At 38.9% G+C, this 27,480-nt stretch overlaps 1 protein-coding gene across 3 annotated transcripts in view; it reads left to right on the forward strand.

The window, feature by feature from the left end:
* The window catches only part of ADAMTS12 (ADAM metallopeptidase with thrombospondin type 1 motif 12), a 528,119-nt gene that overhangs the window by 265,203 nt on the left and 235,436 nt on the right, over positions 1-27,480 (forward strand). For all 3 annotated transcript variants that reach the window (XR_011966393.1, XM_072605885.1, XM_072605886.1), the window contains exons 4-5: positions 12,565-12,761; positions 16,483-16,566. Coding sequence is in view for 2 of the 3 variants with exons in the window: in XM_072605885.1 (XP_072461986.1) it covers positions 12,565-12,761; positions 16,483-16,566 (281 nt within the window). In the remaining variant the exon portion in view is untranslated. The remainder of the gene's footprint in view (positions 1-12,564; positions 12,762-16,482; positions 16,567-27,480) is intronic.

A 27,480-nucleotide genomic window follows, 5' to 3' on the forward strand; every position in this document is an offset into this window, starting at 1 on the left:
GGATCTTTGTGTTTATCAGATAGTAGGGTATGAGATATTTTTCCTTCTGTGTGCTATGTTCTTGATCTGTTCCACTGATTGATCTCTCCATTTCTTAACAAGTACTATATTCTAAAAAGCTTATTAACTCTATTGGCTGATTGTTAGGGAAAGTACACCAGTGGGAGCTCATGAGCATTAGGAATACAGTCATCTACAGTATTACCTCCAGCACTATATACCAATGTGAGTTGTTAAAATGAATCCAGATGGTGTGTCACAAAATATATACAAAATAGTAACACATTTCTAGGAACTGTACTAACAAATGGGGCACTAAAATGTATTTCCATTAGGAGATAACACTGAAGTGGATCTGGTTGTTCTATAAACATTTCAAACTCAACAACGTCCAAAGCAGAACTCGTTATTTTCCCCACAAACTATCCCCTTTTCTGAACTGCCTCTCTCAGCAGTGCTTACATCCTTCCAGCCAGATAAGTTTGCAACCTTGGAGTCATCCAGAACTGTTCCTTCTCATCACCCTTCATATAAAATCAGTTACCAAGTCTTGTTGATTCTACCTCCTCAATATCTATCCCCTTCTCTCCACTCACATAACTACTACCTTAAAACTGGCAATCATCGCTTCTCATCTGAACTACTGCAATAGACCCCTAACTGATGTCCCTGCCTCTCTCTCCAATCCATTTACCATATAGCTGCCAAATTAATATTCCAAAAGCATAAAACTAACTGTGTCACTTCCATGCTAAAGACGGTCCGGTGGCCCCAATTTGTAAGATAAAATATAACTCTTCTGTCTAACACTTAAACACCTTTACTATCTGGCTCCAACCTAGCTTTATCAAGTTGTTGCACATTTTTTCCCTTTATGCACTCTACATTCCAGACACGTTAACTTCCTTGATGTTTCCCTGTATACAACATTCCATTGCTTACCTCCATGTCTTTCCATGGAGTGAACCACATGCTGAAATGAACTCCTTCCTCGCCTTTGTCTTGCAGACTCCCTATCTTTCTTCAAAGCTCAACTTCAGTGCTACCTCCTGAAGGAAATTCATCCTGATCCCTCAATTTCTAGTGTCCTTTGGAGTCTTTCCACTTACCCTTTCTGTACCTCTCTACATTCCATCCTCTCTGCTGACCAGGTGTTTGGGGCTCTCACATTTCCCTTTGATCATCAAGATAATCCTGTTTGGGTACTTCACCCATGTCTCTGAACTCTCTACTCCCCAGGACCCATGACACAAATTACTCCTGTCTGCACCTCCAGTACTGCTGAGAACCTTAAATGACAAAACATACAAAGCTGTCATGATCAAAGAGACACACAAAAGGAAAATACAAACTACTCAGCATAGCAATTACGCTTCTTTTAAAAAATTCTTTTAGAGTGTTTTTTCCTAAAAGTTTATATAGAAATTTAAGATTTATAAAATTCTCTTACACATTCAAAATATTATATAATGCTAGAGTTGGAAAACTTTTGGTCACTTAGTCTAATCTCTTTTTCAATGTAACAATCCTCTCTACACCCATCTATCATCTGCCCTCTGGTGGGAGCTTATTTGGGGGTTTACTACTGAACAAGGCTATTGTTGGACAGCTCCTCTCCTAAGATGTACAAGCATTTTAAAGAAAGCTAAGGCCTTGAAGGCGACAGAAAGTGACCATGGATATCACAAGGGAAACTTCTGAGTTTCCAAATTGCTCACCATATCCTCAGCCACTAAAGATGAAGGGAAGAATGAGATCCAATCAACTCTCAATTGTGCTGGGGCTTATTGTGTACTTTGTGAATTATTCAGCATTCTGCCTCCTGCTGTCTCATTGAGCTACTGCTCAATTTTTGGCCAATTCTCAGCTTATTAGCGCCACAGGATCAGGAAGAAAAGGAAAGAAAGGAGAAACTCAAATTTGCCTACACATTGGGAGAAGTGGTAACGAATGAAACAAAGAATTAAGCAGCAACAATAATAATATGCCCTAAATTTATCCATGTTCACCTTTCTCCTGTGGGCAAATTCCTTAGCTGGGGGCACCTTCAACTCTTTTTCCGTTTCATTATCCAGAAAAAGTTCTGTCTGTCATTTATCTGAACTGACTATCATCTTCTTTCTCTATTTTTTCCTTTTCTGATTTAAATGATGCCGTGAAGTTGAGGCTATTTAAACCCTTGGAGGGTAGATTGCATTCGGAAAGTTTTCATGTATTCTGCTGATACACAACTTTACACATCACTGGGCTTGAGGTGTATTAGTATTTGACATTTCCCAGAATCTAACACATAAGCTAACCTTAACTGTATTCTTTTTTCCCCTCCAGAATGCCTGTCAATTTTATTAAGAGAAAAAATAGTTTTGAGAAATGAATAAGTTCATTAAATAATCTTAAAAATCCTTCTGCTGCATGCTGGATGAAGTGAGCTTTGCTGAAGGTATATGAGCAAGCCAAAAATTTTCTCTCCTGTGAATCTAGTGGTGGCTTAGCCATATTTGCTTCTGTCACTGGCATTAACGTTTATTTCCTTCTGGTTGGGTTTCTGGGTTACTTATCTGTTTTGAATCTCCTGAGCTTACCTTGAAAATGTCTTCTTGAAGTCTCCCTTCAGATGAAAAATATACAATTTATAAAACACTGTCCTTAGAGCAATGAAAAAAATCTATATTTCCATTTCTGTGACATATATGCATATATTTATATGTGTATGTTTATACACATATCAATTTGTATGTGTATGTATGTGTATAAATATATAGGTATATGTCCTTTTCATAGATTCCCCAGTCCTTGATTAGCTCTCTATTCAATGGTCAAGATTTCAAGGTTATAACCTTGAGGGGTAAAGGGAGGTTTGCTAGTACTGTTGCTCATGAGACCCTATCTTGTAAGTTCTTCCCAATATCAATTAATTAGTTAATCTCTCTTTAATATCACTTTAACATGACTTAACTATTGTAAAAGGCATGTAGGTAGTGCAGTGGATAGAGTGCCAGGCCTGGAGTCAGGAAGATTCATGAGTTCAAATCTAGTCTCAGACACTTATTAGCAGTGTGATTCTGGGCAAGTCATTTAGTTCTGTTTGCCTCAGTTTCTACATCTATAAAATGAGATTGAGAAGGAAGTGGCAAACCACTTCAATATCTTTACCAAGAAAACCCCAGATGGGGTCATAAAGAGTCATACATGACTAAAAAACAACTCAAGAACAACTGTCATAAAGGGATATTTACTTAGATCCAAAATGCAAAAGCCACCCCCCAAACCAGGAAGCTACTCTCCTTCAAATGACTCACACTTAACGTGGTGGTGTCCAATAGTCCTCCTATCCAGTTTGCTTCTGATTATGATATAATAAACAGTTGAGTTGCTCCCTCCCTTGTAGGACATGATGCTGTAGTCTCCAGGTTGATTCACTGCCAGGCTGAGTCAAGCAAGTTCCTTTTCTGTGCTGGCTCCCCAGAGTTTGTGCTTGGCAACTGCAGATACTGGCAGAGTGTGTTGTGGATTTTAGTTGCTGGACTTCTGGTGGTTCTTCTAATCTTTTGAAGCTCACAATGGCATAATGTGGTACATAACTTCTGAAACTTCTTTACCTAAGTTGAAGAAAATATACAACAGAGACAGAAGAACAGTGGTGGTATGCATTCATGGCCCTATGGTGGTCAGGTAAGAGAGAGGGTCTAAGGGCCCTCCTCTTTCTTGTTATACTTACCCCTAGGGAAGAAAGAGTGATTTAAACTTTCTGAACTTATATTGTGCCCATCTTCAGTTCTTGCTCAACATCCAAATGAATAGATTGTCTTGTCATTCTAAGTCAATAGGATACCTGTTCATGTTCTGCATCAGGGATGTAAAGAGCTCAGTGTCCTGTATCATGCATTTCCAGAAGCAGTTACACCTAGCAACCATGTGAATTGCCAACAGGCAGAGCATGTTGTGTGTGCTGGTCAGCTCCTATAAAGACTGGGCTCTCAGTGGCCAGTCCTCTATTACATTAATGTTAGAAGGAACCTTAGAGATCAGTTAGGTCAACTTCTCCTTTGTTTTTCAAATGCATTTGTTTTAAATAAGCTACAAACCTAACTTTAAACAATAACGAAGCGAACTAAACATATTTACCACCTTTCTGAAGAAATTCAGGCTTGAAGAGGTAACTTAGCAGGTATTTCTCCACTAGCCAGAAACAGACTGAGGTTCAGGACACAGATCAGATTCCAGGCCAGGGACCTTTCCATTACTCCACAAATATATTCAGCCTGAATTCATAAAGCAAAGCATACTTATACTAACTTCCTTTCTAGAGCTGATTACATTTGAACTTTTAATTTCATTCTTTAGTGGAATTAGAATGGATCTCTTGGGTAGTCCTTTAGGTGTTGTGTGATCTCCTAGAGGTATTTATCTGAATTATCTCCCTGTGGCATCATTATACAAAGAAGGAAGGTTTTTTCCTTAGAGTTGTGAACAAATGATTTGGAGGGACCTGTTTTTTCATTTGTTGTTTCTCTGTCCACAGTAGAATTGGTACATGGAACATAGTATATCCTGTGTGAATCTTGAATCTCCAGCCCTGACCTCTCTTCAGTGTTCCAGACACCCCCTTCCCCCATCACATACTGCTTTCAGGACAACTTCACCTAGACGTCCTGCTGATCATTCAAACTCAACTGTGTCCAAAACCAAGCTGATTACCTTTTGACTTCATTGTTTCAGTCATATTCAGAATCTTATTCCTCATTTCTTCCTCACTCAGTGATTAAAATGCCAATATTCCTCTATGTTTCATGCATCTGTCCTCATCTCTCTTTTTCTACTGCTATTACTTGAGTTACTTTTCAGTAGTAACTAGTAGTTATCTTAAATACTATCTACCTGGACTACCGCAACATTCTCTTAATGTTTACTTGTTTACATTCTTCCTGCTCCAATCCTTTCATCCTGCTGCCAAATGCCTTAAAATATAGATCTGGTCATGTGCCTCCTGTGCGTAAAAGTCTTCAGTGGTTTCCCATTGCCTATCAAGTAGAGTTCAGACTCTTTTTTTCTGTCATTTTAAGCTCTCCACAAATTGGTCCAAATTCAGTTTTCCAGACTTATTTTTCATTCATTCATGCCCTCTGAACTTCAGCCAAATGAGACCTTATACGTTCTTTCTACTTTCCGGACTCTGTGCTCTTAAATATCCTGTATCCCATGCTTAGGATGCATTGAATGTCTTCCTTATTTTCCTTCCTTCCTTTTTTTCCTTTCTTCTTTTGTCTTTTTTTTTTTTATTGGCAATCAGGGTTAAGTGACTTGCCCAGGGTCACCTATCTAATTAGTGTCTGATGCCAGATTTGAGCTCAGGTCCTCCCAATTCCAAGACCAGTCCTCTATCTACTGCACCACCTAGCTGTCCCTCTCTCGCTTTCAATTATTTTTTTCCCATTCCTTCCTTTAAAATCCAAGTTAAAGGCTTCTATGGGAGAGAAGCCTTCTTTGATCTCCCTATTCATAATAATATTCACCTTTGAATTGGAAACAAGAAAAAATAAACAATACTTCTCCCCCCCCCCATATTTATTTGTTGTTGTTCAGTTGTTTCAGTGATATCCTACTCTCCGTAACTCCATTTGGGATTTTCTTGGCAGAGATACTATAGGGGTTCTCCATTTCCTTCTCTAGCTCATTTTACAGATGAGGAACAGAGGCAAACAGGGTTAAGTGGCTTGGCCAGGCTCACACAGCTAGTAAGTGTGTGAAGCCAGATGTGAACTCAGGAAGATGGGTCTTTCTGACTCCAAATCCAGCATTCTGTCTCCACTGTACCACCTAACTACCTAGCCATATTTATTTAGTGCCTCATATAGTGGACAACAGACACAGGGGGTCAGCAAACGATTGCCTGAAGACCATTTTAAAGGATCTTAAGTTAAAAATTTTTTTACATTTTTAAATACAATAAAACTTTATTTAGGAGTGATTTCCTCATCTATAAAATGAGGAGAAGAAGAAAATTGCAAACTATTTCAGTATCTTTGACAAGGAAACCCCGATGGGGTGGAGAAGAATCAGACATAACTGAAAACAACTGAACAATCAACAACAAAACTTTATTTTAAAACATAAAACCAAACCAAACATTCTTAGCTCAAAGGAGGATCTTACAAAAACATGAAGCAGGTATGATTTGGCCCCTGGGTAGTGGACAGAATGCTAGACTTGGAGTGAGGAAGTCCCAGATTCAAATTCTGCATCAGATGTTTACCAGCTTTGTGACTCTGGTCAAATCACTTCATTTCTTTCTGCCTCAGTTTCATCATCTGCAAATTGGCAGGGTTAGACTCGAGGCTTATAAAGTCCCTTCTAATTCTAAATCAATTTACCTGTAATTCTGTACACAGGAACTAGAAAGATAAAAACAAACCATTCCTTGTCTACAAGAAACTTGCATTCTGTTGAACTGTATTTTGTTTGGACCCTCTAATGGCCTTACTTCACTTTATTAGGGATTATCATTATCTTCTTATGAGTCTTTTCCCCTAGCTAGACTAGGCTACAGGAGTGCAGTCTTATCTAAATGTTGTATCTCCCACAGGACCTTGGACAGTTCTCTGCACTCAACAGGCTCTCAGGAAAATGTGTTTTGAATCTAACAGATAAGACCTCTAGTCGTAGGCCTCAGCAGTCTAGCAGAATAAGCTTGAAACTCTAAAAATCTATACATTTGGAATACATGAGCTGCAGGGTGAGTTGATAATATCTGAAGGTGAAGCCTTGATGTGTTAGGAGAGACATTTTTTATCCTTTCTGATTTTGCCTTCTTTCTTTCAGTCATCATCATCATCATTCTAGGCAAGGGGCATATTTGGTGCAGTGGAATTGTTAGCAAAGGACCCAGGAGACTGGCAGCTTTATCAATCAAATAGAAGAAACCAAGCCAGTTCAAAGAAAAATAGGCACAAATGAAAAAACAAAAATCGAATGAGGGCTCTGCCCTTTATGTATGGGAAGCACGTCCAGCTACTGATAGGATAAACTTAGCCAACAGATCTTGTTGTAACTTTCTGGTATGGTCTCCCCTTGATTTCATAGGTGGCACAGTGGATAGAGTTCTGAATCTGGAGTCAGAAAGACATGAGTTCAGATTCGGCCTCAGATATAGCTATGTGACTCTAGGGAAGTCAATTAACCCTGTTTACTTCAGTTTCCTTCTCTGTAAAATGAGCTGGAGAAGGAAATGGAATACCACTCCAGTATCTTTTTCAAGGAAACTCCATATGGGGTTATAAAGAGTCAGACGCAACTAAAAACAGCTAAACAACAACAGAATTCCAAGCAGGAGGGGATTGCTTTCAAGAGAGTTGTCCTGAACCTGTGCCAGCATCTGTATTTCCCCCTTCTCACCTTCCCCAGACCTGGTGATCTTTAGGTTCCAGAAAGGGAAAAATCTTCTTTCTTACAAAAGGGTTGGAATACAAGAGTTAGTGGGATGATGAGAATCGAAGAAGATTCATTTGAGAGGAGCTGAAATCTTGAGCCAGTGGAGTAGGTGAAAGGATGCTATTAGAGAGTGGGAAGCTATTATAACTGAGAAGAAATGAAGACTTGAAAGTGGCAGACACACTCATCCTGTAGTGCAAATCCTACAAGTAGGCTTGCCTCTCTGAAGTGTAGAATACAAGCAAGGTAATAGAGGAAATGAAGTCAGTCTACACACATTTATTAAGTGCATACTATATGCTAGGCACTGTGCTGAGCCTTGTAGATGCAAAGACAAAAGGCAGTCTGCTCTCAAGGAATTCAGCGTCTAATGGGGAAGACGACCTGCAAACAACTAGATATAAACAAGCTGAATTCAGGATAAATTTGAAATAATCAACCAAAGGAAGGCATTAGAATTAGAGGATGGAGGAAGATTTCCTATAAAAAGTGTGATTTTTTTCTGGGACTTGAAAGAAGCCTGGGAAGATGAAAAGGGAGAGTCTAGTTAGAGGATAGCCTTGGGGTAACCATTAGGAATTGAAGAGAGGCTGTTCATGAGGAACTGAGAAAAAGTCATTATGGAGTGGTGGAGTGGTAGTTGGATGTGGGGTGATCATGTCAGGAGAGACCTTGAGGAAGTGGCTTTTGAAGGATGTTCATTAGGATGAGTAAGCATGAGAATTCATTAGGTGAAAAGAGAGGGTAAGCAAAGACACAGCAGTGGGAAAACATGGGGCTTGTTTGCAAGTGATCTAGAAGTCTAGTTTGGCTGGACCATCAAAGACATGGAGAGGAGTGATAGAAGAAAATGTTGAAGAGGGAGGATGGTGCCAGTCCTCAAGAGGACCTTGAATGCACTCCTATGAGTCTTTTGTTTTTCAAGCAATTCTTTTGTGGAAATAAATAGCTGTTCTGCCCTTACTAACGACTATTTTGTTCATTGATCAATTTTTTTAGAAAAGATCCTGTCAGTCTCTTTTTGGGCAGATTTTACATAGGAACAAAACTGAGCTTTGAGAGATTTTTCCCCTGGATTATGGATTGAGGGTATAATAAGAGAGTATGAAAGGCCTGCATCCTTTCTCTATAGGATCAGGCTCCCAGAGGACTGAACTATGTCTATAGGAGTCCAGAGTAAGAGCCTCCTTTTGGGGGAGGAGCATCTTTTTGGCAAAAAATAATGTGCCCATTGTCTCCCCTGGTGATAATGTAAGTCTCCTTAAAGGCAGGGACTGCTTTGCTTTTGCATTCCTGACACCCAGTGCCTGACACATAGTAGACACTTATAAAATGTTTATTGGTTTATTAACAGATGGAGAACATATATTCTGAAAAAAAAAAGACACAAAAAACCACTTAAGTTAGAATATTGATTTGTATTTATTGTTGAATCATCCTCCTCCAGGGAGGAATTTTTATTTTCTACTTCTATATCCCCTTCAGCGCCTACCACATTGTTAGGCATACAATAGATACTCAGTAAATGCTTGCTCATGTGACATTTAATATTAAAGCATTTATAGCAAAGAATGGCCACAGGATGATTTTTTTTTCTTCTTTCTTATCCATTTCCCCCCTCCACAACTCAGAGTCTGCCTAAGGCCACGAGAGGTTGTGATTTGTATTGAGAATGCCCACACATTGATCAAATCTGGAGTCTTTGAAATACTGAGGCATAGCTTCAGTGAAAACCTCCCAGGAAAAAAATGGGACGGTTGCATTATTCTGTGTCTCTTCAATTCTGTAATTCTTCCAGTGCTATATCCTAAAGTCAGATAGGTAGTATCCTTGCTGGAGATTTTTTCAATTTAATTTTCTGATAGTTGGATTCAGACCAGCTTCCTCCCCTTACAAATGAAATGGTCTTTCAGGACATATAATCAACAGTAATGGTTGGCAGAGGAGTCATCCTGATTTTTTTTCTTTTTTTTCTACCATGTCCTCATAAATTGGTATATTTTTCTTGAGTGTTCATTCCACCTCCAAAAGTCACTGTTTCTGTTAAGGACACTGACATCCTTGTAATCACCCAGATTCTCAGGACTTAAAATCACCCTCATCTCCTCAATCTCCCTCACTCCCCACAACTCTCCAATGAGTGTGTCCTGTTGATTCTCCTCCAGTCATCCTGATGAATATCTGGTCACTGGATTCAGATGGCTCTGGAGGAGAAGTGAGGCTGGTGACCAGCACAGCCCTCCCTCACTCAAAACAAAGTCAAATGCAAGTCATGTCATCATTTCTCTGATGGCATGGTCTTCTTCAGCATCGAAGGATGAACACAACAACCCTTGAAAGAATCTCTGATGACCACCCTCTTTTTTTCTTACTTATGGTCAGTCCTCCTCTCATCACTTTACACACTGTCACAACAGTCACACCATTGTTCTCTCCTCTCCCTTTATTCTGTCTCTATTCCAGTTGACTCTTCATGGAGCTACCAAAAATAATCATGCTAATGTTTATGTCTCATCACTTAAATTCCCTGCTTAGAAACTTTTAGTGACTCTCAGTCTACTCTAGCATAAAAGGCAAATGCCTGAGCCTGAAATTTAAAGCCTTCAACTATCTGGTCCCAACCTAGCACTAGAGACTTCTTTCATATGATTCCTCTACGTTGCAATCAAATTGAATTATTATCTGTATCCGAGATTGGGCAAACTATCTCTTGGTCTCACCCACACCATACCTCAGACTTAGAATGCCATCAGTTCTCTCTATCTTTCAGGTTCTTAATCTTTCTTCAAGGTTTAGCTCAGTTACTACTTCCTCTCTGAAGCTTGTCTTATCCCCCATCTATTAATATTCCTTCCCCTCTTCCATTAACTCTAGTTATTTTATCTTTTCTTATTCACTCAATACCTTGTTCTTTTCTGTGTATACACTGCATTCCCCTGAGGTTTAATTGTAAACTCCTTGAGAGTAGGCTGCTTTATTTTTATTTCTCTTTCTCTAGTGCCTGGAACAGTGGATGATTAAATGAAAAAAACAAATTGTTATTCTGTGTCAAGAACCATGCTAAACCATGGAGATACTAATAAAAAATGAGCCAGTTCATGATCACAAGGAACTTATATTTGATAGGGGTGATAACTCACGTAGGGTAATGTTGACCAGGGAGATGGTTTGTGAAATCACAAGGATGGTGATTGGAAGTCATAGAGGAGTTGACTATCATGCTTATCTTAGTGACAATAGTGGTTTAATTATGGCTTGTAGATGGATAAAAAAGGGATGAGTGTTATTAGTTACCTAGGCAGGACAGATGATAAATAGATGGCCTTGTTCATCAGGAAGTTAGCATTTATTACCTGACTACTGTGAGCCAGAGGCAGCTAGGTGGTACACTAAAGTGTGCCAGGCTTGAGTCTGTAAGACTCATCTTTCTCAGTTCAAATCCAGCCTCAGACACTTACTACTATGGAACTTTTGACAAGTCATTTACCCTGTAGGCCTCAGTTTCTTCATCTGTAAAATGAGCTGGAGAAGGAAATGGCAAACCAACTCAATATCTCTACCAAGAAAACCTCAAATGGGGTCATGAAGGGTCAGAAATGACTGAAATGACTGAATAGCAACCAACGACAAAACCTCTATACTAGACACTGAAAAAAAGGCAAAATTTTTTTTTAAAAAAACATTCTTTTCCCCCAAGGAGCTCACAGTCTAATGAGGGACACAGCATACAATAACTGCATTCAAACAAGATATCATCAAGATAAATTGAGGGTAGTCTCAGAGAGAAAACACCGGGAAAGGCTTATTGTAGGATGTGGAATTTTGAAACTTGAAGGGATCTGGGGAAGTCAGGAGAATGAGATAAGGAGAGAGAATGTTCCAGGCATGGGTGATAGCCAATGAAAAGCTCTTAGAGTTGGAAGATGGAGTATAGTATTCAGGGACCAAAAGGATGCCACTGTCTCTGGATCAAAGGACACATGAAGGTGAGGAAGGTTTGAGAACACTGGATGTTAGGAAAGAATCAGGTTATGAAGAGCTTTAAAAGTCGAGCAGAGGATTTTATATTTGATCCTGACGTAGGCCCCATAGTGAGAGCTAAAGAGATGAAAGAATAAAACCCTCTAGGACCTGGAAGCCCAGTGTCCTGCCCAGGGCAATGATGCACAGGGAAGATGGTGAGACTAGAGAGGCTTGATGAAGTTTTGTAGAATTTGATTGAAATGAATCTCTATTTTTCCTAAGTAAATCATGTTCATGAATTGATGTGATATTTTTTCATCTGTTTATATTTTCGCCTTTATCAGCATTTTGGAATATGGTGTTTTTGAATTGCTATATGAAGCAGTGTTTGCTTTTCTTTTCTCTAAATCACCACTTTTTTAATCTTCAAGAACTGTTTCCTAATATAGCTAGACTGTGATTTTGTGAACAAATCCATGTTCATTTTCCCATACCCTTCTTAATTTTACAGATTATGATCAACATTTCTTTTTAAACTATGGTGCTTTTTGTAAAAAAAAAAAAAATCTGTCTTGACTGAGACTCTGTTTACTCCTTTGGTGATGATCATTACTGCCTTTGACATTAAGGTTCAAATTCGCTTTGGTTCTGTATGTCCACTGTTTCATATACTCAGTTTTCTTTACAACATCCTTAAACTAATGCTACCCCTCCTCTACCTTATTACCTTTTGGAAAAAGATGAAAGCTAGTCTTGCACTATCGGTGGGAAAATTATTTAATGTTGAGGAAACAGCAAATCAAGATCACATGGCTGGTTGGTAGCATAGCTAAGGTTCAACTCCATAGTCAATAGCATAAAAAGCAAAGCGTTTTCCAAAGTGCTCATTATTGTGACATTGTTGTCTAACAAGCATTTTACTGGCCTCAAATTTTAATTCAGTGGGTTTTATTGGTACTTAATATCATTCATTGGCATGTAATTATATTTCTTCTGGTTTTGTAATTCATTCTCTACTTTCCAAGTGGAAATAAACATATGTACATAATGTGCATTTACATAAGAGCATTTCTTTTATGCAATATTATACTCATTTACTTGCATCTTTACAAACACAAATAAATAATGATTCCAAAAGATGACTGAATCTTTTATGTTTTGTTCTACATTTAGATAGTTGGACCATTTTCCAACAGCAAGAAAAACAACGAGAAAGGTGGGAAAGAAACAATGTGCCAAAGAAGAAACTCTCTCGGAGATCCATCAGCAAAGAACGATGGGTGGAGACCTTGGTTGTAGCAGATACCAAGATGATTGAATACCATGGAAGTGACAGTGTGGAATCTTACATCCTCACTATCATGAACATGGTACGTTGATAAATGTAGTTGGAAATGCTTTTTTGTTAAAAAGTGAGAGAGATCATGTTTTTGTTCTTTTTTTATTGGTTGGAGTTAGAGCATCACTCTAGGCTACTAGTGAGTGAAGAGAAGCATTCAAAATAAGATTGTTTTCCTCTTAGAAATGAGATTTGAGTTCTTCTCAACCAGAAAAATAAGATTTCTAAGAAATGTTTCTTTGCTGTTTATTTAATGTGTTAAGTTGAGAAAAGAAACCACAAAGACATTCACAAATCTGTCAAAGTAATCCACCAAGCAACAAGAATTTGATAAAAGTATCTACTATATGCCAGGTACTCTGCTAGACATTAAGAATACAAAAACAAAAAAAAATTAAAACAACTCCTACTCTCTAGGATGCAATAGTTTAGATAGTTTAGATGGATGGATGGATGGATGGATGGATGGATAGATAGATAGATAGATAGATAGATAGATAGATAGATAGATAGATAGATAGATAGACAGACAGACAGACAGACAGGTGGATAGAGATACATACACATATATTATGTGTAAATGCAATGAATATGAATAAATATAAATAAATACAATGTAGTTAGGGAGAGAGAGACCTAGAAGCTGAGAAAGATCAAAGTATGAAAATATCAAGACAAATATTTGCAAATTTACTTTTTTTGGTATTTTTCTCTAGTTCTGAGTTTTATAGTATGAAAAAATAAAAGCAAATTGTTTGAAAAGATTGGTGATCTCATTGATGTGGTTACTTTTTGCCTTGAAACAGGTTGCATGCAGCATATACATACCTTAGCGTTTCTCTGATGCCTTACCGTTACCTGAAATTGGCTCTGGTTCTCAGAGAAAATGCAGAGCACAAGTTCTCATAGGTCCTACCAGACCAAAAAGCTTCAATTTTAGAGTCTAATGATGAAGTGTATGTCTGTCTGTCATCAAAGGACCACTTGAATGGACCATGGCAACCAGAGTTCTACAACTCCCCTCACACTTCCCACACTTTTTTTAAAGGCCAAACATGTACCTTGGAATTAGGATTAGAGAAACTCACGGTCCCTAAACAAATGAACAAACCCCAAAACAGACAAACAAAAAAAACCTTATGGTCCAAATCTAGCTAAATCATTTAATTTTCTCAAAGCAGATCAAAGTATTGGTCATGGGTAGGTTTAGTACAAGGAAAAAGCTTCCTAGTAGTTTGATTTCCCCCAAAGTGGCATTGGTTACTGTGGTAGGTGGTGGGATCTCCTTTAAATGAAAGCTGGATGACCACTTCTCAGGAATATTATGAAAGGGATTCTTATTCAAATAGAGGTTGGACCAAATAGCTCATCTCTGAGGTTTCTTCCCAAAGCTGAAATTCTGTGATAATCTTTCAGATCTTGGTTTCCTAAAATGAAAAAAGTAAAAAAGAAGAAAAGTGGGAGGGGCATAGCAGACATTTTACCTTAAGCAGTTCATATAATAAATCAGGTAAGAAAGCATTATCTTTGTTCACCTATTTGACAGAAAATAATTAAAAATTGAAAGTCTTCTCAAATTCTGGTTCGTTTTTCGGTAGAAACAGTGCCAGTGCACATTCTGGAAGGGACATGGCTATTTGAAATTAAGATAATCTTGCCTCTGTGGATTCAGGAGATACCATGCGTGATACTTTCATGTTCTCACACCAAGAGTCCAGCTCTCTTGGAATTTATACATGATTAGACTATTGTGAACTCAAGGAAGTAAATGTGTAAAATGATGATGATGGGATGGAGCAGTTAAAATCAATCTGCCCTCTTTCTTCATCTTGCATATCTCTCAGCAGGGCAGCTCTGCTTCCAGGAAAGCATCTTCATGTCCATGAGGCTCCTTTTCCCTTTGGCTCCTGGAGAACACATGTTCCTTCCATAGTGCAGGGGGCAGACTAGTTTGATAAGTTCTAGAACAAACTCCTCTTCTAATTTCTTCCAGACTGATGTTCAGTTTGCCCCTTTCCCTCCCCAGTTTTCCAAGCAGTTTTTGTCCTGTTTTTTCCATCAAAAACTCAAAGCAAACAAATGCTTCCAGACAAATGCCTTTTTATGAATCAGATGAGTGAGACATAGCTGAAGCGATGCTCACATATACATTCCCTACTCATCGACTAGCTCACAGATTGGGTGGAATTAGTTGTGTCCCAGGAGAAATCTTGATGGACCACAGAATGATGAGCCAGACATCTTTATGTCATTGGCAGTTCAGTCACATCCTTTATGTAGACTAACCTCTGCATTTGTTGGTCCTCCTGCTCCACCCTCTCCCCCTTATAGGCATATTCCTTCTGCTCTTCCTACCATACAAAATAATTAGCTATATACTCCCCAGTTTACTGTAGGAATTGGGATACAACTGGAATAGCCTACCAGTTCCCAGCCCCTGCTACCTTCTTGTCCTTACAGCTGGGGCCAAAGTCAGGTGAGATTGTGTCATTCATGTCAGACTGTGGAATCAATCCCACAGGTTATTAACTCAGCATCACTAACCATGTTTCTAATCCTGTTCTGATGTTGAGATTTGTTTCCATGATCCAGGTGATTCCTGCTTGGTTCAAAGTGACTGAGAACCTTCTTTTGATTGCTATTTTGTCTTTGAGGTCCTTCCTTGGAGCCTTGCTTAGAACTTTACCTCATGTGGGACTAAAATCCTACCTTTCTCTGTCCTTGAACCTTTGTTCATATGGCTCAGTCTCTGCTATATGCTTCCAGTCCATCTGTCTTTCAGGATTTCTTCTTGTGGTACAATGCGTGAAAGGCAGTATAGGTTAGTACAAAGAATATTGAACTTGGAGTCAAAGGATCTGGGTTACAATCCTACCTCAAATGCTTACTTATTGTATGACCCTGAATAGTCCTTTATACTCTCTAGGATTCAGTGTATTTCATTCATTTATAAATTGAGGAACATTGACCTGGATGATCTCTAAGGTCATTTCACATTCTAAATCTATGATGCTTTGACCCTATGACCTAGTACTGTACCTCCACAATGCTGACTGACTTCTTGGCTGAACATCCTGCTTGCTGCTGACATCAGTGCCACCCTACCAGCCCCCTAAACCTCCCACTCTCCCCAGCGAATCTGCTGGTTTCTAAGTCTTTACAGCCCCCAATGGAACCCACCCTGCACAGATTATAGAATATAGAAAAGACATAAGAGGACCAAACTTTTTTGCCATTTGGTTCCTAGGAATCCTGTTTGCAGCCAAAAGTTTTGTTGACAGTAACACTACTTATACAAATATGCCAGTTACAAACGAGTAAAAACCTATCTTGAAGACCTGCATACACATCCTCTGAGAAGCTGGCAGGTGTGGATGGTAGGCATGTCTCTCACAAAGGCAGTCTGTTAAAGCAGAACATCATATCAGCCAGGGCTCATCCTCTCAAGTGGCTAACAGTGAAAGGGGGGATAAATTGAGTTAAGGAAGGGCTAGAACAGAAAGGGCAGCTGTTCCTGAGTCTGCCATCCTTCACCAAGTAAACGTTGGTCTTTAGATATATAATTTGTCCACAGGGTGAAATATGCCATTATCATGTCTCACTCTTCCTCATGGTACACCTCATCATCCAGTTCTCTGACAGCGTGAAACAGGTTCCAAGGTGAACATCATCAGAATCGGTTTGCATATTTTCCTTTCTAAAGTGATTTTTTGAACTTGAGCTACAATTAATTTCTTTCCTCTGGTTTATAGGTCACTGGATTATTCCATAATCCAAGCATTGGCAATGCCATTCATATTGTAGTGGTCCGGCTCATTCTGCTAGAAGAAGAAGAGGTAAGAGTGTGTTTTTCATTGCGCCTTACTTTGGGCAGATGGGAGGGGGAATGACTGGGGAAATCTGTGATAGAACAGACCTATCTAGGTGGAACATGCATAGTAGGACAGGCATCAGATGTAGTAGGAGAGTGTTCAGATTGAAACTGGAAAGGAAAAATAAATAAAAAACTAACAGAGAAGTACCTATCCCAGGAAAAATAGTGATATATTATTATATAATTATATATCATAATCACATTATAATATAAGATTATATGTTATGTTAAATTATTATGAGTTATAATTACAATATATCATATAATTGTATATCACAATTATATATTATGATATATAATTATAATATTAGAGGAACACAGATCCTGAGCTGGAAGGGACCTTAGGGGACATCCAGTGAAGCCCCTCCATTTTATAGATCAAGAAACCAAAGATCAGGGACATTAAGTGATTTATTTGCTTTAGGTCACAGTTAAGTGACAGAGTCAGGATCCAAACTCAGGTCTTATGCCTCCATATTCAGGGCTTCTTCACAACGATTCATTGTCTCTCTATGGGTTTGAACAATATGCTGTGGTTGTGGTTCAATGCCTTTCCCAGAGTCACACAGACAGTAAGTGTCTGAGTCCGTATTTGAATTCAGGTCTTCTTAACCCCAAGCCCAATGCTCTATCAGCTGTCCTACCAGCTGTCTCCAAAAGAGCAGTAAACCAAATTTCACAAGATTTAATGGGGGTAAAGGGAGTAATTTAATGGGGATAAACGTAAAGTTCTGTACCTTGGGAGACAACTAGACAACAGCTTGTGAGAAAAATATTAGAAAGGTTAGCTGGATTTTAAGGTCAGTATCAATTAGCTTTTTTAAAAAATACCCTCCTGGTTTTGCATCAATGGAAGTGGCATAGTTTAATGCAGAGGTGTCAGACAGGTACCCTGAAAGCCACATGCATGGAGCCTCCCAGGTGTGACTGAAGCACATTAAAATGTAATTGAAAAATATTTAACAAAATAAATACAAATATGATAAAAACAGATAATTTGTGACTTTCTAAGTTAATATGTGGCCTGAAGGAATCCATTTCTTTTTCAGTTTGACATAATTGACCTAGTGGATATAGAGCAAGGATATAGCCCTTGGAGTCAGAAAGACCCCTGTCCAAGCCCTGTTTCATACAACTACCAGCCGTGTGATCTTGGGATGATCACTTAACCTCTCAGTGCTCTAGACGATTGAGACTATAAGTTGTAGAGCAGGTGCCAATCTGTACTGACAGATGAAATTTTTTATCAGGATATTCCCAGTAGTACCAATGAAATCTATCAGTCTTTCAAACAAGCATTTATTTGGCATTTCTTGTGTGCCATGCACAGGACTGCCTCCCCCTACCAAAAAACTCCCAAACAGAATAAAAACAATCCAAACAAAAAAGGCATTGAGCCCATGATGAGGGAGTTGATAGTCACCCTGTCCTCTGCCCAGGTAGCATGACATCTGTAAGTGTTTCATGCAATTTTAGGGACTATATTTTTATGAAGGTCATTGACAAACTGGGAATTTTCTGGAGGAAGGCAGATAAGATTGTAAGAAGCCTGGGATCTGTGCCATTTGAATTTCAGTTTAAAAAAATTGAAAATATTTAGCCTAGAGAAGAGGACACTTAGTGAAGACATTCTCCATTACTTAAAGTCTTCAGAGAGAGAGCTGGATATGTTATGAAAGCAGCTCATGATCAGGTATAAGTTGGACTGACTTTTGAGGTCAACTCTACAATTCTTTGAATGCATGTGAATGAATGAATGCATGTATGAACAAATGAAATAATGAATGAATGAAAAAGCATTCCCTGGGGGTTTACTATGTGCTGAGCACAATGCTGGAGATATGAATAGAAAAGTAGGAGAGTTCTTGTTCTCAAGATGCTCAATGCCCTAAGGGTGAATCCGTAACTCAGATGACAACATATGATGGTGACCTGGAGGACAAAGTATCAGTAGAGTTGGTAAAAGCTGGTGGTCCTCCATCTTATCAAACAATGATAGTGGACTCCCTACTCATTCAAGCAGTGTAAGCAGCCATGTCTGCTCAACAGAGGAGCCCCAGCCAACTGCCATTGGGAAGGGAAGAGATGAGCCTGGGGGTCTGAGTGGTTTGGAGATTCTGGATCATTTTCCACAGGGCTAGAGATTGACAGGGGTAGGGGAGGATCAGTGATCAACCATGAAAGGAAAGGGGAAAGGGTCATTGGCAAACTATGGGAGAAGAGCACTTTGTGACCCCCTCAGTGCTAAGGGTGGCCTCGGAGGAAAATTCAGAGCATTCCTATCAGACATATTCAATTTCATTAGCACAGTTTTTAAAAAATGCACACATCATATACTGAGAGTGAACATGATAGGTGTGGAGGAGGGTCTTGAACACAGTGGGAAAAGTTTAGAACTGCTATTTGATGAAGCCAGCACACTGGGTTCCTTTGTTGATCAAGCAGTATTTTGAAGATCTAGGACTTAGCTCTTTTCCTGAACAGTCAGTGAGAAGCCTCCTCTGAAGCCTGAATCCCTTCCGGAAGCTGGTTCCTTCCTAAGCCTATTTTGCATTCCGTTCATGAAAAAACTTGTAGATACTTTCCATATTTACTTAATTACCTCCAGTGTGGAAGACTTACTGTTCTAGTCACTGAGGGACAGACAAATATTTAAGGCAGAGCTTCCTGACCTTTTTCTTTTAGGTCATTAATCCCTTGGAATTCTGGTAGAAGCATATGGACTTCTTATCAAAATGTTTCCAAATGCATAACATATACAGGATAATTATATTGAAATTCATTTATGAGTATTAAAAATAATAAACATTAAAATAATAAATAAATAATAAACAATAAAAATAATAAGTTTATGTACCTCTCCAGGTTAAGATCCTCTGATTTATGATATAGCCCCTGCTCTCAAGAAGTTCATAGTCTAGTCTAATGTAAGGCAGAATGTGATAAATACAGAAAAAGAGGCACAGATAAGTGCCATAGGATTTAAGGGGAGGGAAGGATCACTTTCAGCTAGGAGGGTAAGTGAAACCTTCATGGAGGAGGTGGCATTTAAGCTGGGTCTTGAACCCCAAATAGGATTTCCACAGGTGGATGTAGGCAAGATCATTCCAAGTCCTGGTCATGAGCAAAGGCAGTTAAGTAGGAAAATACGGGGAAAGTTTGGGAATTGGTGAGTCGTCTGGTTTTGTGAATAGTCCAATTTTTTTCAAGCACCTAACTAAATTATAATTGTGAATTAAATTAACATGGAAAAAACATAAAGTGACATTGAATCGCAGCTGTAGGTGAGTTTGTGAAATGGAAAAGAAGCTGCCAAGGTTAGCAAGAAAGCGAAGCAAAGAGTATAGACCTTTTTTAGTGGGAGAAATTAAACTCAACAGTCATTAACTATAGTAAGTTCCCGCTATATGCAAGACACTAGTTAGGTTCAGAGGATATAGTGATAGATATGACAAAGGCCCTGCTCTTAAGGAGTTTATAATCTGAGGGGGAGGGAGGAAGGGAGAGGGCACCTGCACAAATAACTGGAATTTAAGGAAGGATAAGACAAGGGCAAAGAACTGACTGTCAAAGAGTTTTGATATTTAATGGGTTGCTTTCATTTGGAGTAGAGGATGGCATCAAGAATTAAGACAGGAAAGATATCATAGGGAAGGTGGCATAAGGGTTGGGCGTACGGAGAAGGAACTTTGGGACGAGATAAAGAGTCTACTCTAGGCATGAGAGAAACGGTGAGAAAAGTCACAGAGGCAGACTAAGATTGGGAATAAGGACAACAGCCCAATTTGGTGAGAACAAAGGGGAAGAGTAAGGGAATAATAAGGTTGGATAGGTAGATTAGGGCAAGATTGTGGAGGACTTTTGGCGTTACAGTCAGGAATCAATAATTTATTTGATAAGGAATGCTTCACCTGTTGGGGTCTGACCATGTTGCCTTCTGAAGGTCACTGGGAGACCAGTGGAATATGGTAGGAAAAGCACAGGAGATGTATGTGATCATAACAGCACATTTGGGAGATTACTTGGGTACCAGTGGAATATGGATTGGAGAAAAAATTCATAGGATCATAAGATCGTAAACCTTAGATTTATAATGAAATAACTGAAAGAGAATTCAGAGTCTAGTCTGATCCCTTTATTTTACATATGTGGAAACTGAGGTCCAGAGAAGTTAAATACTCTGTCTGAGACCACAAGTAATAAATAACAGAGCTAACATTCAAATGTGGGTCTTAGGTTTCTCCACCCAATGCTCTTGCTATTGTACTAGTGCTTCCCTTGGGAAGAAACTGTAAGCATTTATTAAGCACCTACTAGGTGCCAGGCATTGTGGTACTGAGGATATAACCACAAAAAGGGAAATAATAAGCATTTATTAAACTCCTATTTATGTCCCAGGCATTGTGTTAATCACTTTACAAAATTATCCCATTTGATCCTCACAACAATTCTGTGAGGTATCATTATTTTCATTTAACAGTTGAGGAAACTGAGGCAGACAGAAGTTCAGTGACTTGCATGGGGTTACAGTGCTAGCAAGCACCTAAGGTCAAATTTGAACATCAGTCTTCTGACAGGGCTCTATCGACTAGGATACCTAGCTGTGAGTAGAATGAACCATTAGGATGTGACAGTAATCGTTCAGATGAGAAAAAATGTGAACCTGAATTAGAATGGCTATGGAAAGGAGGAGACTGATGAAAGAAAAACTGTAGAAATAGAAACAATAGGACTTGGTGAATACTGAGCTATGTGGGATGAGATTATATTATATAGTTAAAAAATTAGCTGTATATTGTTGATTGGGGGTTTCATATATATTTCTCTTTTTCTGTTCTTTGTATATGGAAATGATTGTGTTCTTTATCTGTAAAGCTCATAATAAAAACAATCAGGAGTCAGAGATATATTATGGGATCAATTTTAGACTCAGAGCTGGAAAAGCCTTCAGAGACTATTCTAATCTCCTCATTTTACAAATAAGGAAACAGATCCAGAAACTTTAAGTGCCTCATGAAGGATCATATTGCTAGCAGGTGTCAGAGGTGAAATTCTAACCCAGGTCTTGTGATACTGAGTCGAATACTTTATCTGCTAAATCACCTAGTTGCTCATAACTTTAAAATTGAGTTTTGAACATATTGAATTTGAAGTGGGAGATCCAGTTTGAAAAATCACAGTAGAAGAGAATAGATAGCAGGGCAATGTTGGGAATAAAACCCAGATGTTAGGAATGGACAGGGAAGAAATGTTGGGGAAGGACTTTTCGCAGAGAAAACTTTCACCCAGTGAAGCACTCTCAGGACTCTTTGACCAGGGTACTGCCATGTGGCTTTTCAGGATCAGGTCTCTCTGAGTTTCCTGGTCTGGATGATGCGGGAAAAGAAGGAAGCAGCCTCATTAGGACAGAGAGAAAAGGTAGCCAGTCCTTGGAGTGCATGGGAGGACTGTGACTCACCACTGCTCCCCTAATACACTCACCTTGGATTGTTTTTTCATCCAAAACCATTTTTCTAAAATTAAAAAAAATAAAGTCAAGGTGAAAACAGAAAGACTTCATAAAAAGATCTTTAAATTCCCATTTCCAGAATGATCACAGTGCTTGACAAATACCATTCTCACCTAGATGTTTTATTAAATCTCGATGATGTGAGGCTCAGAATTTGACAGCAGAGTCATCTTGTAGAACTGCTGTTCACTCAGTGATCAATTTTCATTTTCCTGATTCACAACAAAGAGCTTCCCCACCTCTTCACCTCCTTGTCAAGGTGACATTTCTTACAACAGCAATTGGCAACAATTCTAAGGCTAAAATGATGTAATAAAGATCGAGACAGAGCAAGAGAACTGTGTGCGTGAATGGCAACTCTAAATAATGGAAAGACTTGTCATTATAGAATCAGATGTGGATTTCAGCTGATCAAAGTATCTCTAGGTTCTTTTCAACACTCACATTGTTCTTTTTGTTTTTTTCCTTAATCCTGCCTTTGACCAAACCAAATAAAGCTGTGTTCCTAAAAAAAAAAAAAAAATCTTCAGTATTTATCTACATTGGTTTTAAACTAATGAGTCTGAATAATTTTGATAATCTCCCATTAGGGCTTCTAAGTTCTTTATCTTTTCTAATGGATTCCATCAATAGGTCATTGTTAATTTCTTCTCACTAAAACTCTTCATCTATCTTTTGGATACCTCATTGGTTTTAAAAATCAGTCAAGAAGCAAACATTTATTAAGCTAGGATCGGGCAGCTAGGTGGTGCAGTGGATAGAGCACCAGTGCAAGAGTCAGAAGGACTTGAGTTCAAATCTCACTTCAGACACTTGACACTCACTAGCTGTGTGACCTTGGGCAAGTCACTTAACCCCAACTGCCTCATCCTGGGTCATCTCCAGTCATCCTGATTAATATATGGTCACTGGATTCAGATGGCTCTGGAGGAGAAGTGAGGCTGGTGACCTGCACAGCCCTCCCTCACGCAAAAGAAAGTCAAGTCATGTCATCATTCCTCTGATGGTATGGTCTTTGGCAACGAATAATGAACACACAAAGGACTGGGGAAACAAACTTGAAGATGACTTCCTTGGATTTGTCACACATAAATCTTGGATTATAGGATTTCAAAGCTGGTGGATATCTTGAACAAACTGCCATTAATACCACATATAATCACCCTTCTTCATTTTCCAAGAGAATTTGTTCATATCCTATTGTATTTTGTTCCTTGAACATTATACCTCTTAAGAAGGAAATAGCATTTTAAAAGATTGCAGTGTATCTGTTTTTCACCATAGTTGGTGGAGAAAATTGGTGTTTATTTAGGCAATTTCAGAAATAAGTTACGAGCCTCCTATGACCCTAGTCTAAGACACAGGTTTTATTATTCTCATTTAGTAATTGAGAAAACACAGGTTTATGACTAAAAAAAAGGTTAGTTACAGTTACAAATAAGATTAAAAACCTCCTATTTCTGAGCCCAAAGCTCTTTCTGCTACCTTATGGGTCACCTTAAAGATGCAATGAGCTTGTTAGGATGGATTCCAGGTGTGATACCACCAGGATGCTACACAGACGTGCAACCTGCTCTTTAGGTTTATAGAGTTCCAACTGGAAAATATCTTAGGCATCACCTGATCCAAGTCCTTCATTTGAAAGATGAAAAGCCTGAGGCCCAGAGCAGTTGACTGAGGCACTATGGGACATTATTATTGAGTGCCAGACTCTTAATCAGAAGCCTATGTTTGAATCCTGCCTCTGAAACCTACTAATTGTATAGTCAGGGGTGAGCCACTTAAACTCCCTAAGATTCATTTTACTCATCTATATAAAGGGGATAAAAATACAAATGTTACCATCTAACAGGGTTATTGAGGTTCAAAATATTTATAGATAAATATGTATAAGATATACGTATATTATATATTTTACATGTATACATACATATATGCATACATGTGGATAGATATAGATGGATAGATAGGTAGATAGATATCTTTAAAGTCTCTTTAACAGTCACTTATTAGTATCATTCAAGGTCGCATAGATAAGTAGTAGCAGAACTTGAAATAGTACACAAGACCTCACATTGAACATATTTTTCTTGTATTTTCTTTATTTCCTCTTCAACCCAAATAAAATTCCATACCCTCAAAGCACTGATAGTCAAGCATTGGTTTCCACTTCACCTCTGACCTTCTAAAGCAATATACTGCAGCCAGCTAGACTTGGATTCAGAAGATAGTAGTTCTAGTTCTCTTGACTTTTTACACTCTCTTTCTTCATCTCAGCAATGCCGTGGATTCAATTATAATTTCTATGCAAAGGATTCTAAGATCTGTATATCCAGCCCTAGTACCTCTCCTGAGTTCCGGTCTTACGTTACTTGTTACCATTTGAACTGATTGCCCCATGAGCATCTCAAACTCAGTATGTCCAAAACATAACTCATTATTTTCCCTCTCCCCCTTCTCCTAGACCTTTCCCTTTTTGAAGCTTCTTCTCAGTCATCTAGGCTTACAATCTCAGTGTCATCCTTGACTCCTCACTTTCACTCATCTCACATGTCCAGTCTGTTGCCAAATTTGTTGTCATTTTTGCTTTTACAACGTTTCTCATACACAGCCTCTTCTTTACCTTCTCATGGTGACCAGCGTTGTTTAGGCCCTCATCACCCCTTAGCTATTGGTCTTCTTATTGGTCTTCCTGCCTCACCTCTCTCTCTCTCTCTCTCTCTCTCTCTCTCTCTCTCTCTCTCTCTCTCTCTCTCTCTCTCTCTCTCTCTCTCTCTCTCAAATCTGTCCTCTATTCAGCTGCCAGAATGATTTCCTTAAAGCACAGAATCGACCATGTCATCTCCCTACTCAGTGAACTCTAGTGATTGCCTGTTAACCTGCAGGAACCTATATAAAGTCTTATTTTAGAATGCAAAGCTCTTCCCAACCTAGCCCCTTCCTACTGTAGCATTTTTGGACCACTGTAACTTTTTCTGGCATTTTGAACTCATGGAGTGGGGGAAGTCTCCACATGTAGCAGAGGCTAGGATGATGGCAATAAAGGAAACTGAGAGAGCTCAGTGAGATGCAGTCTTCTTTATCTCCATTTCATCCTTGGCTCTAAGACTTAAACATATAATTTTATAATGTATATATATATATATATATATGTACATTTATATGTAGCATAATATTTATTTAAAATTCATGTACAGAATATTTAATGTGTTATATACACGTAAACATATTTTTATTGTCATTTTTCGGTTGTATCCAACTCTTTGTGACCCAATTTGGGGGTTTTCTTGAAAAAGATGTTGGAATAGTTTGCCATTTCCTTTTCCAGCTCATTGTATATATGAGTAAACTGAGGAAAACAAGGTTAAATGATTTGCCTAGAGTCACATAGCTAGTAAGTATCTGAGGCATAAAGATGAATCTTCCTGATTCCAAGCCCAGTGCTCTACTGCACCACCTAACTGCTCCATTAATATGTGTGTATGTACATATGTATGTGTATAGATAGACAGATGGATGGATAGATGGATGGATGGATAGAGAGATAGATGATAGATAGATAGATAGATAGATAGATAGATAGATAGATAGATAGATAGATGACAGACAGACAGACAGACAGACAGACAGTCTAAGAGAATGATGGCTTGGGTTAAAATCTTTGCTTTTAATTTTCCTGCTTATCACCTTGGGTTTGCTTAGAAATCTGTCACAGGTAGCTCTATTGGGATTGATAGTCTCCCAAGAGGGTTAAAAAAAAGCTCAGCTGACACCCCATTTTCTAGTCTTACACTAGAAGCTGTCTGGGCTTACTTTGTCCGGAGTCAATAATCCCCTGCCAGTAAACCTCACACCAAGATTAGCAGTCACTACTGTATTTTATATATGTCCAGAATAAACAGTGGCAGAGAAATTGCAGGGAGGGAAGGAGAATCAGTCTGTACCCCACTGCCAAAAGAAGCAAGGCTTTCCAGCTCATTGAGAAGTGAAGCAAAAAGTCAGGAGTAGTGATATAGTTAAGGATGCCTGTCTTTTCCTCAGCTCAGAGCCATGGGAAGAAGGATTTGTCTTCAGGACAGCAGGGGACAGACACATCACCCAAACTGGACAACTAGGTTTTGACATTTGCAGGTCATTCGCTTTTGATCCAACACAGCTACATTATTAATCAGAATGATTGCCACTGTACTGGCAAGAGCTGACTCTTTCAGGGTCACTGAAAGGGAGAGCAGAGAAGCACAAATTCAATACTAAGTACTTGATTCCTCAACTCAACGTGCCCAGGAGATGATGGGGACCTGATCTTTAACCTCTGGGTCTTGGCTTTCTCCTTCTTCCAGCATCTTTCTCCCGGATCTCTGAAAAATGTCAGAATCATGCACATAGTTCATAACCTCAGAGGCCAACTGAATCCTAGGGAAAAATCTGAATCTTTATAGTTACCCTGATGCGGGGTTAGATTCTAGTGTAGAATTACAGTACCTTCCCAGTCTTACACTTTTTTCCCTACACTCTACAATCCAACAACAGTGGCATGGATAATGTCCCTCCCCTGTGACACTCTGACTTCCACCCCCACCCCCCTCCATGTACTTGCTATCACTCATGCCTAGAATTCTTTCCCTCCTCACCTCTATTGATTTAAAATCCCCAACTTCCTACAAGACTCAGATCAAATACCACTTCTTTAGGAGGTTTTTGCTGGTCCTTTCAGCTGCTAGAGTCAATTATCTTTCACTAACTTTGCATAGTCTTGGTAAGACTATTTCTTTACACGTTGTTTCCTTCATTAGAATATAAACCCCTTGAAAACAGGGCCTTTTTTGTCCTTTTTTTGTACCCCCAGATCTGAGCACAATGCCTGTCACTTAATAAGCACCTAATAAATCCCTTTTGACTAACTCTGCTACCAACTGGCTATATGACAATGGACAACTCTTTCATTCATTCAGTTTCCTCATCCGAGAAGGGGTGGGATTTGACTAGATCTCTAAGATTCTGTAAACCACTTTGGACTATTTTTCTTTTGTTTCACGTACAAGAGAGCAAGGTGGGAAAGAGAACTAGATCATGGAATCTAGAATTGAAAGGGAACCTTAAAGACAATCTAGTTCATTTTTCAGTACAGAAAAACTGAGACCCAGAAAGGTCAAGCAATAAGTTTATATAGGGTTTAACAAATGGCCAAAATAAGATTTGAATTTAAGTATCCTGACTCCAAATCTAGTATTTTTCCTGCCTCTCCTATGGGAGGGGAACAAACCCGAGATCCACTTTTCTGGTTATTCTGCTTTCTGTAATACACTGGGGAAACACATCTCGGAGAATGTGAAAGAGACTAACTTATTGTTAGTCATGAGAACGAAC

The sequence above is a fragment of the Notamacropus eugenii genome, chromosome 4, assembly GCF_028372415.1.
Source record: "Notamacropus eugenii isolate mMacEug1 chromosome 4, mMacEug1.pri_v2, whole genome shotgun sequence".
In the NCBI taxonomy this organism is placed as follows: Eukaryota; Metazoa; Chordata; class Mammalia; order Diprotodontia; family Macropodidae; genus Notamacropus; species Notamacropus eugenii.